Source organism: Glycine soja, chromosome 10 (assembly GCF_004193775.1).
Source record: "Glycine soja cultivar W05 chromosome 10, ASM419377v2, whole genome shotgun sequence".
NCBI lineage: Eukaryota > Viridiplantae > Streptophyta > Magnoliopsida > Fabales > Fabaceae > Glycine > Glycine soja.
In genome coordinates, this window is record NC_041011.1 from 29,375,119 (window position 1) to 29,389,699 (window position 14,581).

Genomic DNA, 14,581 nt, shown 5'->3' on the forward strand with positions numbered 1-14,581 from the left:
AAGGTGGATTTGGAGAAAGCCTATGATAGGCTTAAGTGGGATTTTATTTACACTACTATGAAGTACATCGTTCTTCCCGAGAACATTACAAATATGGTGCGGCACTGCATTTCATCTTCAAGGATGAGGGTACTATGGAATGGTGAGATGCTGAACTCTTTCACTCAATTTCAAGGAGTCCGACAATGTGACCCGATTTCTCCATAAATATTACTTCTTTGCATAGAAAGCCTTTTTCATTTAATAAATCATGCGGTGCAACATCTGATTCAGGTATTGAGAAGTGGGCCTAATATTTCATATCTAGCCTTTGTGGATGACCTTTTTCTTTGAGCGGAAGCCAATGTCTAGCAAGCCCGAGTTATCAAGGAGGTTATTTGACTATTCTGTGACAGTTCTGGCTAGAAGGTAAGTGGGAAAAAAACTAGAGTCTTGTTCTCTAGGAATACTTGTAATTCGTTACAAAATGAGATTGCCTTGGAGTTAGGATTTCAATGCACCATGAATTTGGGAGAGTATCTTGAAGTTCCCCTCCACCACAAGCGAGCTTCAAAACAATCATTCCAGTTCATTATGGACAAAATTAATTAACGTTTGAGTGATTGGAAAGCTCTAAATCTCTCCTATGTTAGTCCTTAGATGCTTGCGAAATCACTACTAAAAATGGCGTATTCTACCACACGTAATTAAAGTCGGTTTCTTGAAACCGTTTTTGTTTAAGGCAATGGCAGTTTTTGTAAATAGCAATAACATTTTAAAGACGGTTTTTTCCAAACCGCTTTTATTTTATATTATTCAAACACGGTTTCGAGAAAAACCGTCTTTAAACTTGTGTAATTTTGAATTTAAATGCCGACCTCTTTCTCGATCTCCTCAATCGCTTCAGTGATTTCCAATGCCTTTTTCCTTTCCCCAATGTAATGCCTCTTCCTCTTCCCGAAACTCTCTTTCTCAGACACACTCTCTTCTTCTTGCTATTCCTTCCTCGTCATGGAGACGCGAGTGTTGTCTGGCGCTGGAACCTTGTCCTCCCTCCCTCACCTCCACAAACCGTCGCGGGAGGTCGACGCCGGCCCCTCCCTCGACGCTGGACCCTCCCTCGTCGCCCCTCCCTCGTTCCCCTGTCTCCATAACCAACCAACCATACATTAACACCAACATTGAACCTCGCTCACTCACTCTCTTCATAATTTCGAGATCTGAAATCGAAACTGAAACTGGAACCGAAGAGAGAGAGAGAAAAAATGAGGGAGCCATCGTCGGTGGTATTCGAAGGCAACGACGTTGTTCCACTGCAAGCTCTTCTCCAGAGACTGAAAGACTACGATCAAGAACACGCTTTCGCCCTCTGGTACGAGCTCTCTTACGAGGAACGCGAGTTTCTCGTCAAGGACATTGAGGTAAGTTTTATTCCTTCCTATCCAATTCCCTCTCCTCTCCTCCGAATTCGCCTCCGATTCGAGTTCGGAACTTCAGATTTGCAAATCGTATTTGTCTCATTTTCCAATTTCGGATCATTTTGACCTCCTTATTGTGTGATTTTTGTTTCTGTTTTGTTTAATTAATATGTTGCATGTTGCAGAGTTTAGATCTTTCAAGAATTGACCGGATTATTCGGTGCTCGCTGCGATCTCAAGGTTTGGATGTTAATTAGTGATTACGTGTTTGTTAATTGATTGTATCGAATTCTTCTCTTTACGTGCATGTATGTTGATTAACGATTATGTGTTTTGCCGCGTGTAACTAAATTGCGATTGCTTTCAGGACTGCCGGTGGCGGCCATTGAGCCTGTGTCGGAGAGTAGTGTGTCGACGGTGGTGGAGAGAAGTCAAGAGGATCGAGAGAGATGGTGGAAAATGGGATTGAAGGCCATTTCTGATGGCAAATTAGCTGTATTGCTTTTATCTGGTGGCCAGGTATATTTTAATCTATTTTTTATGAACATATACATATTCTTCTTGATGTTAGGCCAACCTGTGAGAGAGAGAAGGCACGTGTGGCTAGGTCTTTGCACGTTCCAATGTTTGTGGAGGACACTGATAACAGTCCAATAACTCTGCTTAAGAAGTGGGTGCATTTTTTGTTGGTGTTAAGCAAAACTGGGTATTTTATTTATTTGTTTAGTTTTTTAATGTTTTTCATTGATGAATTAGTAGTTGTATTGTTGTGCTTTCGGTAAGATAGTTCTGCTGGGTTAAAGTAATAGGGTATTCAAGGGTAACAGAGGAGAAGACACGGTGTTGCTTTCAAATTGTACAATACTGTTGTGGATCTTCTTTCTCTTTTGTTGATTAAAGTTTACAATTTACATTAACAAATGAGTTGAACCAAGACTCCTGTTATGGATTGGAGTTTACAACTACTGTGTACTAATTGCTAAGTAAGATGGTGGGTTAAAATTTTGAGGATGATTAAGTTGGAAGGTATTGGTGGTTGTTTTAGACTTTTGCTATAATGTGTAAAATAAACTCATTTTGTGCATGTGAAGTGCAGCAGGTGTCTTTTATCAATTGTGTAATGTCTTGTTGTCTCTTTAGTTTTGCGGAATTAATAAATTCAGATTTTAAACTAGACATTGTCATGTATACATTTGAAGGTCTTTTTGAGGCAATTTTTTGTTCTGATCTTTGAATGATTGCACTCTGAACTTTAGTTTGAGTCAAATGTTTTATAAAAAGCTAATAACAAATATATTTTTGTTGGTGGGCCCAAAGCATAAGCTTTAACCTTGAGCTAGTGTATACTAGTGCCAAAGAATGGTATGTGAGGATAGCTGCATTTAGCTGATGCTGCAGAGCGTGGATTTTAGGCTGCATTGCTTGGGAAAACATTGGTGAGATTATTTGGCTTGATGTGCTCGAGGGAAATAAACTGAAGCTCTCATTGTTACTGGTGCTCCAGTTTAGATTGCTTTTATTAAAACTCTTTAATGTCTTTCCCTATTTTAAAAGAAAAAATAATTCCTGATTTTTAATATTACTTTATTAGTTTATTTGTGACGTAGCCTCATAGCTCGAATAATTAATGGAATTTATAAATGATCATCTTATTAAAATACAGCCTAAATATTTAGATATTATTAATTGTTAGTAACTTTTACATGAACCCTATTGGCTATTATTAAATTTGACGCTTCATTTTTTATTCTTATAAAGTGATATCATACTCCCTTTTTTCATGAAATGTGTATTATATATATATATATATATATATATATATATATATATATATATATATATATATATATATATATATACATGCTAAGGTGGAATTTAGACTAAGATTCTAGAGGTTGAAGTGTGACATGGGCTTTGCTGGTTTATAGATCTCCAAAATAAATACGTATTTATCTATGTACCTTAAAGTAAGTTAGGGATAAAAATAGCAATTTCATAGAGAATGAAAAACAATGATTTTAGAAGAGTTAAAACCAAAGTTTACTCATTTTATATAGATTAAAACAATTATTTCGTATTTCATATTTTTTTTTACAGGAACTATACTTAAAAAATAACCACTCATTTTAATTATTAGACTTAAACTCATACTTAAACCTTACTAAAATTGCAAGAAATATGGATATAAGCAGTTAATGCAAGACTAATACTCTAATTGCAATACTAGCTAGTTAATACTAATACACTAATTGCAATCGTAGATCAATAGATGTTATTGTATACAGTAGTAGTTTCTAACTTAATCCAACATGATTTCATTTCTTTTATTAACAGATCTTGGAATCAGTTATTGGTTATATGATAATAAGAAGACAACATCATTAATAATTATTTTACTGAGAGTATATATAGTGGATGTGAATTAAATTATGGATATCCTACAAGATTCCATCAACTTCTATCTTAAAAGTTTCTCTTTTTTGGTATTTAAAGTTTCGAAGGAAGCTGAATGAGTTGCAGAGTTTTGAACTAGAGTCCCTCCTTATGTCACTTGATTTTTTTATATTTTTTTTATCAAATAAAAGGTTGGGGAATTTGGTATATTGATTCTTCTGGTGTGTTTTCCTGTAATTCCTATTGTCTCTTTGATACCCGCTTTCTTAATTGAATTTGAGGTTTTGGAATCGGCCCTTTAAATATAGTTTTTCCTATTACTTGTGTTTTTGGTAGGTACATAGAACCAGATGGACTGGAGATGCTTCTTCAAGCCCAAAACTCCCGTCCAAACTCCACAAAAAACAAGTACTCTTTTTCCCATTTCCTACACTTTAATATATTCACATGTCCATTATTTTCTAAAGTTGTTTTTAAATGTTCCTTTATCATGTTATATTTATGGTATTTTATTCATTTGTTGTGTCATTTTCCCAATTTTTATTGACAAACTAAACAAAATGTACTAAATGTTAGTGCTTAGCTCTACTGAGTGTTTAAAAGATTGGCTAAGATTTTGTTAAAACATAAGCACTTAGACAATGAAGGAAAGCTGGAGTTGCTGCACATGATGTCCAACGTTATGTCAAGGAATCAGATCGGGCTGCACAATGCACAAGGCAAGATAAAATGTCAAATGAAGAATTGAAGCTGCAGGATCCACGATGTCGGACACGATGTCCTGACATCCGGCCCGAAAATACTGGACACATAAATCTGTTATCTCTTTAACAGATTATTGTGCAGTTAGCAACAGATAAGAAGATCTATCTCTTGGAACGAATTAAAAGATAATTAAAGTTCGAATTACAAACTTGAATAGTTCGTTCAGGGATTAAAGATTAAAGATAAAAACTAAAAGATCAAACTGTATCTTTTAGATCTTTAAGTGCAGATTTTCAGGAAAATGATAGATCTCATCCAGCACAAGTAATTGCAGCCCAGAAACGCACACGGCTATATAAACATGAAGGCTGCACGAGTTTTCTACCAAGTCCGGGATTGAAGAGTTATTTAGTGAGTTTTGGGACTTGAGTGTTTTGTGAGCCACCTTGATGTCACCCTAACATCAAGTGTTGGACCTGAGTGTGTAGAGTTGATCTCTATAGTGTGTGGAGTTGATCTCTATTGTTCAGAGAGCAATCTCTGGTGTGTATTCGATTTAATTGTAAACACGGGAGAGTGATTGAGAGGGAGTGAGAGGGGTTCTCATATCTAAGAGTGGCTCTTAGGTAGAGATTGCACGGGTAGTGGTTAGGTGAGAAGGTTGTAAACAGTGGCTGTTAGATCTTCGAACTAACACTATTTTAGTGGATTTCCTCCCTGGCTTGGTAGCCCCCAGATGTAGGTGAGGTTGCACCGAACTGGGTTAACAATTCTCTTGTGTTATTTACTTGTTTAAACTGCTCACACTGTCAAATATAATCTGCATGTTCTGAAGAGTGATGTCGTGACATCCTGTACGACATCTGTCATTGGTATCAGAATTTCAATTGGTATCAGAGCAGGCACTCGAAATCACTGAGTGAGATCTAGGGAGATAAATTATGATGAACATGGAGAAAGAAGGAGGACCAGTGAACAGACCACCAATTCTGGATGGAACCAACTATGAATACTGGAAAGCTAGGATGGTGGCCTTCCTCAAATCACTGGATAGCAGAACCTGGAAAGCTGTCATCAAAGGCTGGGAACATCCCAAGATGCTGGACACAGAAGGAAAGCCCACTGATGGATTGAAGCCAGAAGAAGACTGGACAAAAGAAGAGGACGAATTGGCACTTGGAAACTCCAAAGCCTTGAATGCTCTATTCAATGGAGTTGACAAGAATATCTTCAGACTGATCAACACATGCACAGTGGCCAAGGATGCATGGGAGATCCTGAAAACCACTCATGAAGGAACCTCCAAAGTGAAGATGTCCAGATTGCAACTATTGGCTACAAAATTCGAAAATCTGAAGATGAAGGAGGAAGAGTGTATTCATGACTTCCACATGAACATTCTTGAAATTGCCAATGCCTGCACTGCCTTGGGAGAGAGGATGACAGATGAAAAGCTGGTGAGAAAGATCCTCAGATCTTTGCCTAAGAGATTTGACATGAAAGTCACTGCAATAGAGGAGGCCCAAGACATTTGCAACATGAGAGTAGATGAACTCATTGGTTCCCTTCAAACCTTTGAGCTAGGACTCTCGGATAGGACTGAAAAGAAGAGCAAGAACTTGGCGTTCGTGTCCAATGATGAAGGAGAAGAAGATGAGTATGACCTGGATACTGATGAAGGTCTGGCTAATGCAGTTGTGCTCCTTGGAAAACAGTTCAACAAAGTGCTGAACAGAATGGACAGGAGGCAGAAACCACATGTCCGGAACATCCCCTTCGACATCAGGAAAGGTAGTGAATACCAGAAAAGGTCAGATGAAAAACCCAGTCACAGCAAAGGAGTTCAATGCCATGGGTGTGAAGGCTATGGACACATCAAAGCTGAATGTCCCACTCATCTCAAGAAGCAGAGGAAAGGACTTTCTGTATGTCGGTCTGATGATACAGAGAGTGAACAAGAAAGTGATTCTGACAGAGATGAGAATGCACTCACTGGGAGATTTGAATCTGCTGAAGATTCAAGTGATACAGATAGTGAAATCACTTTTGATGAGCTTGCTATATCCTATAGAGAACTATGCATCAAAAGTGAGAAGATCCTTCAGCAAGAAGCACAACTGAAGAAGGTCATTGCAAATCTGGAGGCTGAGAAGGAGGCACATGAAGAGGAGATCTCTGAGCTTAAAGGAGAAGTTGGTTTTCTGAACTCTAAACTGGAAAACATGACAAAATCAATAAAGATGCTGAATAAAGGCTCAGATATGCTTGATGAGGTGCTACAGCTTGGGAAGAATGTTGGAAACCAGAAAGGACTTGGGTTTAATCATAAATCTGCTGGCAGAATAACCATGACAGAATTTGTTCCTGCCAAAAACAGCACTGGAGCCACGATGTCACAACATCGGTCTCGACATCATGGAACGCAGCAGAAAAAGAGTAAAAGAAGTAAAAGAAAGAAGTGGAGGTGTCACTACTGTGGCAAGTATGGTCACATAAAGCCCTTTTGCTATCATCTACATGGCCATCCACATCATGGAACTCAAAGTAGCAGCAGCAAAAAGAAGATGATGTGGGTTCCAAAACACAAGATTGTCAGTCTTGTTGTTCATACTTCACTTAGAGCATCAGCTAAGGAAGATTGGTACCTAGATAGCGGCTGTTCCAGACACATGACAGGAATTAAAGAATTCCTGGTGAACATTGAGCCCTGCTCCACTAGCTATGTGACATTTGGAGATGGCTCTAAAGGAAAGATTATTGGAATGGGAAAGCTAGTCCATGATGGACTTCCTAGTCTGAACAAAGTACTGCTGGTGAAGGGACTGACTGCAAACTTGATCAGCATCAGTCAGTTGTGTGATGAAGGATTCAATGTAAACTTCACAAAGTCAGAATGCTTGGTAACAAATGAGAAGAGTGAAGTTCTAATGAAGGGCAGCAGATCAAAGGACAACTGTTACCTATGGACACCTCAAGAAACCAGTTACTCCTCCACATGTCTATCCTCCAAAGAAGATGAAGTCAAAATATGGCATCAAAGATTTGGACATCTGCACTTAAGAGGCATGAAGAAAATCATTGACCAAGGTGCTGTTAGAGGCATTCCCAATCTGAAAATAGAAGAAGGCAGAATCTGTGGTGAATGTCAGATTGGAAAGCAAGTCAAGATGTCCCACCAGAAGCTTCAACATCAGACCACTTCCAGGGTGCTGGAACTACTTCACATGGACTTGATGGGGCCTATGCAAGTTGAAAGCCTTGGAGGAAAGAGGTATGCCTATGTTGTTGTGGATGATTTCTCCAGATTTACCTGGGTCAACTTTATCAGAGAAAAATCAGACACCTTTGAAGTATTCAAGGAGTTTAGTCTAAGACTTCAAAGAGAAAAAGACTGTGTCATCAAGAGAATCAGGAGTGACCATGGCAGAGAGTTTGAAAACAGCAAGTTTACTGAATTCTGCACATCTGAAGGCATCACTCATGAGTTCTCTGCAGCCATTACACCACAACAGAATGGCATAGTTGAAAGGAAAAACAGGACTTTGCAAGAGGCTGCTAGGGTCATGCTTCATGCCAAAGAACTTCCCTATAATCTCTGGGCTGAAGCCATGAACACAGCATGCTACATCCACAACAGAGTCACACTGAGAAGAGGGACTCCAACCACACTGTATGAAATCTGGAAAGGGAGGAAGCCAACTGTCAAGCACTTCCACATCTTTGGAAGTCCATGTTACATTTTGGCAGATAGAGAGCAAAGGAGAAAGATGGATCCCAAGAGTGATGCAGGAATATTCCTGGGATACTCTACAAACAGCAGAGCATATAGAGTATTCAATTCCAGAACCAGAACTGTGATGGAATCCATCAATGTGGTTGTTGATGATCTAACTCCAGCAAGAAAGAAGGATGTCGAAGAAGATGTCAGAACATCGGGAGACAATGTAGCAGATACAGCTAAAAGTGGAGAAAATGCAGAAAACTCTGATTCTGCTACAGATGAACCAAACATCAACCAACCTGACAAGAAACCCTCCATTAGAATCCAGAAGATGCACCCCAAGGAGCTGATTATAGGAGATCCAAACAGAGGGGTCACTACAAGATCAAGGGAGATTGAGATTGTCTCCAATTCATGCTTTGTCTCCAAAATTGAGCCCAAGAATGTGAAAGAGGCACTAACTGATGAGTTCTGGATCAATGCTATGCAAGAAGAATTGGAGCAATTCAAAAGGAATGAAGTTTGGGAGCTAGTTCCTAGACCCGAGGGAACTAATGTGATTGGCACCAAGTGGATCTTCAAGAACAAAACCAATGAAGATGGTGTTATAACCAGAAACAAGGCCAGACTTGTTACTCAAGGCTACACTCAGATTGAAGGTGTAGACTTTGATGAAACTTTTGCCCCTGTTGCTAGACTTGAGTCCATCAGATTGTTACTTGGTGTAGCTTGCTTCCTCAAATTCAAGCTGTACCAGATGGATGTGAAGAGCGCGTTTCTGAATGGATACCTGAATGAAGAAGCTTATGTGGAGCAGCCAAAGGGATTTGTAGATCCGACTCATCCAGATCATGTATACAGGCTCAAGAAGGCTCTCTATGGATTGAAGCAAGCTCCAAGAGCTTGGTATGAAAGGCTAACAGAGTTCCTTACTCAGCAAGGGTATAGGAAGGGGGGAATTGACAAGACTCTCTTTGTCAAACAAGATGCTGAAAACTTGATGATAGCACAGATATATGTTGATGACATTGTGTTTGGAGGGATGTCGAATGAGATGCTTCGACATTTTGTCCAACAGATGCAATCTGAATTTGAGATGAGTCTTGTTGGAGAGCTGACTTATTTTCTGGGACTTCAAGTGAAACAGATGGAAGACTCCATATTCCTCTCACAAAGCAAGTATGCAAAGAACATTGTCAAGAAGTTTGGGATGGAAAATGCCAGCCATAAAAGAACACCTGCACCTACTCACTTGAAGCTGACAAAAGATGAAGCTGGCACCAGTGTTGATCAAAGTCTGTACAGAAGCATGATTGGGAGCTTACTATATTTAACAGCTAGCAGACCTGACATCACCTATGCAGTAGGTGTTTGTGCAAGATATCAAGCCAATCCCAAGATAAGTCACTTGAATCAAGTAAAGAGAATTCTGAAATATGTAAATGGCACCAGTGACTATGGGATTATGTACTGTCATTGTTCAGATTCAATGCTGGTTGGGTATTGTGATGCTGATTGGGCTGGAAGTGCAGATGACAGAAAAAGCACTTCTGGTGGATGCTTCTATCTGGGCAACAATCTTATTTCATGGTTCAGCAAGAAGCAGAACTGTGTGTCCCTATCTACTGCAGAAGCAGAGTATATTGCAGCAGGAAGCAGCTGTTCACAACTAGTTTGGATGAAGCAGATGCTCAAGGAGTACAATGTCGAACAAGATGTCATGACATTGTTCTGTGACAACTTGAGTGCTATTAATATTTCTAAAAATCCTGTTCAACACAGCAGAACCAAGCACATTGACATTAGACATCACTATATTAGAGATCTTGTAGATGATAAAGTGATCACACTGAAGCATGTTGACACTGAGGAACAAATAGCAGATATTTTCACAAAGGCATTGGATGCAAATCAGTTTGAAAAACTGAGGGGCAAGCTGGGCATTTGTCTGCTAGAAGACTTATAGCAATTACTTCTATTTGAATGTGCTCAAACGTTAATAGCACATTCATTACTGGGCCAAAACAGATTCGACCGTTGCTTCACACGCCCCTCTACATTCTTCATTCAAATTTATATTTTCGTGGCATTCTCGGTTTCATCAGCATTCCCCAACAGCTCTCAGAAATTCACGAAACCATTCCAAAGGCTCTGCTTCTCCATGGCTACCGCACCAAAAGAAACCTCAGCTCCTGGTTCACCCTCTGTACCATCATCCACCAAAGCTCCATCAAACCAGGAACAACCTGAATTCCATATCCAACCCATACAAATGATTCCTGGTCAAGCTCCTGTCCCCAAGAAACTGGTTCCCAAACGACAACAGGGAGTGAAGACTTCTGAAAACCCTGGCCTTGCAACAAGTCCTAGGGAAGTAGACACGGAGATGGACAAGAAAATCCGCAGTATTGTGAGTAGCATTTTGAAAAATGCTTCTGTCCCTGAAGCTGATGAAGATGTCCCAACATCTTCCACCCCAAATGTTTCTGTGCCTGATGCTGAGAAAGATGTTCCAACATCTTCCACTCCAAATGCTGAAGCCCTCCCTTCACCCAGTGAAGAGGAATCAACAGAAGAAGAAGATCAAGCCACAGAAGAGACCCCTGCACCAAGGGCACCAGAACCTGCTCCAGGTGACCTCATTGACCTAGAAGAAGTAGAATCTGATGAGGAACCCATTGCCAACAAGTTGGCACCTGGCATTGCAGCAAGATTACAAGGCAGAAAGGGAAAAGCCCCCATTACTAGGTCTGGACGAATCAAAACTATGGCACAGAAGAAGAACACACCAATCACTCCTACCACATCCAGATGGAGCAAAGTTGCAATCCCTTCCAAGAAGAGGAAAGAAATTTCCTCATCTGATTCTGATTATGATGTCGAACTAGATGTTCCCGACATCAAGCGGGCCAAGAAATCAGGGAAAAAGGTGCCTGAAAATGTCCCTGATGCACCATTGGACAACATCTCATTTCACTCCATTGGCAATGTTGAAAGGTGGAAATTTGTATATCAACGCAGAATTGCTTTAGAAAGAGAACTGGGAAGAAATGCCTTGGATTGCAAGGAGATCATGGACCTCATCAAGGCTGCTGGACTACTGAAGACAGTCACCAAGTTGGGAGACTGTTATGAAAGCCTAGTCAGGGAATTCATTGTCAACATTCCCTCTGACATAACAAACAGAAAAAGTGATGATTATCAAAAAGTGTTTGTCAGAGGAAAGTGTGTTAGATTCTCCCCTGCTGTGATCAACAAATACCTGGGCAGACCTACTGAAGGAGTGGTGGATATTGATGTTTCTGAGCATCAGATTGCCAAGGAAATCACTGCCAAACGAGTCCAGCATTGGCCAAAGAAAGGGAAGCTTTCTGCAGGGAAGCTAAGTGTGAAGTATGCAATCTTGCACAGGATTGGCGCTGCAAACTGGGTACCCACCAATCATACTTCCACTGTTGCCACAGGTTTGGGTAAATTTCTGTATGCTGTTGGAACAAAGTCCAAATTTAATTTTGGAAACTATATTTTTGATCAAACTGTTAAGCATTCAGAATCTTTTGCTGTCAAATTACCCATTGCCTTCCCAACTGTATTGTGTGGCATTATGTTGAGTCAACATCCCAATATCTTAAACAACATTGACTCTGTGATGAAAAGAGAATCTCCTCTATCCCTGCATTACAAACTGTTTGAGGGGACACATGTCCCAGACATTGTCTCGACATCAGGGAAAGCTGCTGCTTCAGGTGCTGTATCCAAGGATGCCTTGATTGCTGAACTCAAGGACACATGCAAGGTGCTGGAAGCAACCATCAAAGCCACCACAGAGAAGAAAATGGAGCTGGAACGGCTGATCGAAAGACTCACAGACAGTGGCATTGATGATGGTGAAGCAGCTGAGGAAGAAGAAGCAGCTGAGCAAGAAGAAGAGGCAGCTGAGGAAGGAGAAGATGCAGCAGAGGATACAGAATCAGATGATGATGATTCTGAAGCCACCCCATGACCATCAGACCTTTATTTTTGCCTTTTACTCTTACTAGTTATAGGGGCATGTCCCTTTGAACAATTAATTGCTATTGGTCTGTAATATTTGCATGCATTCTACTTTTGTCAAATTCTGTCTAAAAAGGGGGAGTAATAGCACTATGTATGCAATAGTAGTATTATGCATGATCTATGATTGTGAGTAGTAGGATACGATGTATGCATGATTCATGATTTTGAGGGGGAGTTGTATGATACGATGTATGCATGATTCATGATTTTGAGGGGGAGACTGCTGCTAATGATGACTGATGTAAGCTACTGTAACTACGAGTAGCTGATAGAAGATGCTGCAGCTAGAGCATGGAGACAGGGGGAGCAGAAAGCGGATGTCACGTGAGATGTCTTGACATCCTGGAAAAGACGAGTAGCTGATAGAAGATGTTGCAGCTAGAGCATGGAGACAGGGGGAGCAGAAAGCTGATGTCACGGAAATGACTTGCAACTTGCAGAATTTTGCTGTCGCCATTACCAATTCCGCTGTGCTTGATTACTCTGATAATGAAAGTTGCTGATCCCACTTGCATAACTGCTCGTACCTGCTCAGGAAGTGTCTAAGTATGTTTTAGACAAAATTTGCCAAAGGGGGAGATTGTTAGTGCTTAGCTCTACTGAGTGTTTAAAAGATTGGCTAAGATTTTGTTAAAACATAAGCACTTAGACAATGAAGGAAAGCTGGAGTTGCTGCACATGATGTCCAACGTTATGTCAAGGAATCAGATCGGGCTGCACAATGCACAAGGCAAGATAAAATGTCAAATGAAGAATTGAAGCTGCAGGATCCACGATGTCGGACACGATGTCCTGACATCCGGCCCGAAAATACTGGACACATAAATCTATTATCTCTTTAACAGATTATTGTGCAGTTAGCAACAGATAAGAAGATCTATCTCTTGGAACGAATTAAAAGATAATTAAAGTTCGAATTACAAACTTGAATAGTTCGTTCAGGGATTAAAGATTAAAGATAAAAACTAAAAGATCAAACTGTATCTTTTAGATCTTTAAGTGCAGATTTTCAGGAAAATGATAGATCTCATCCAGCACAAGTAGTTGCAGCCCAGAAACGCACACGGCTATATAAACATGAAGGCTGCACGAGTTTTCTACCAAGTCCGGGATTGAAGAGTTATTTAGTGAGTTTTGGGACTTGAGTGTTTTGTGAGCCACCTTGATGTCACCCTAACATCAAGTGTTGGACCTGAGTGTGTAGAGTTGATCTCTATAGTGTGTGGAGTTGATCTCTATTGTTCAGAGAGCAATCTCTGGTGTGTATTCGATTTAATTGTAAACACAGGAGAGTGATTGAGAGGGAGTGAGAGGGGTTCTCATATCTAAGAGTGGCTCTTAGGTAGAGATTGCACGGGTAGTGGTTAGGTGAGAAGGTTGTAAACAGTGGCTGTTAGATCTTCGAACTAACACTATTTTAGTGGATTTCCTCCCTGGCTTGGTAGCCCCCAGATGTAGGTGAGGTTGCACCGAACTGGGTTAACAATTCTCTTGTGTTATTTACTTGTTTAAACTGCTCACACTGTCAAATATAATCTGCATGTTCTGAAGAGTGATGTCGTGACATCCTGTACGACATCCGTCATTGGTATCAGAATTTCACTAAATATTTTATATTATATTTTAAATTAAATTTAATATGTTTAAAAGTCATCTTGCACCACTTCGTGTAGCAATTGTTGCTTGTGTTCCAAAAAAAGTTCACATTGAGGGAGCTAGTGAAACAGGATTCAAGATATCATCAATTGAAATTACGGATGCTATCAAAGCTGGATTGGATGAACCTATTCAGCCAGAGCCTGTGGTATTTGTTCCTTCAGCTTAATTCCTTGTTAGTTGATCCTGATTTGGCTTTAGAAGAATTGATTTTCACCTAGTGACTGATGACTTGTCGATGTATTTGATATTTGATTACATTCAAAAGTTGTTTTGTTCCCTAGAATGGCATCTATATTTTTATAACTACATATTTGTATGTAGCTATTAGATCATAACTACATATTTGTACATATACCTTGTGTAAGTGAAATGATAAATTGTTATTTAACTATTTTGATAGTTGAAATTTGACATGAGTTTATAAATTAAGTCTCATATGAGACATTACCTAGGTAGAATGCCACAAAAATTTTGCGAAACTAATAAATAAAAAAACAACATTCTACATCGGTTCTAGAGGTGTAAACAATGTAGAATGTAGACATTCTACATCGGTTCTGAAGGTACAAACAATGTAGAATGTGAACATTCTACATCGGTTCTAAAGGTTCAAACGATGTAGAATGTCCACATTCTACATCGGTTCTAC

The 14,581-nt window shown here is 39.7% G+C and overlaps 1 protein-coding gene across 1 annotated transcript; it reads left to right on the plus strand.

Annotated features, from left to right (window-relative positions):
• The first annotated feature begins 990 nt into the window (after window positions 1–990).
• Window positions 991–14,098, plus strand: LOC114371602. Its single transcript, XM_028328989.1, has 5 exons — window positions 991–1,123; window positions 1,198–1,400; window positions 1,583–1,637; window positions 1,765–2,022; window positions 13,947–14,098. The coding sequence occupies exons 1-5, from the start codon at window positions 991–993 to the stop codon at window positions 14,096–14,098; spliced, it is 801 nt and encodes a 266-aa protein (XP_028184790.1).
• The last annotated feature ends 483 nt before the right edge of the window (window positions 14,099–14,581 follow it).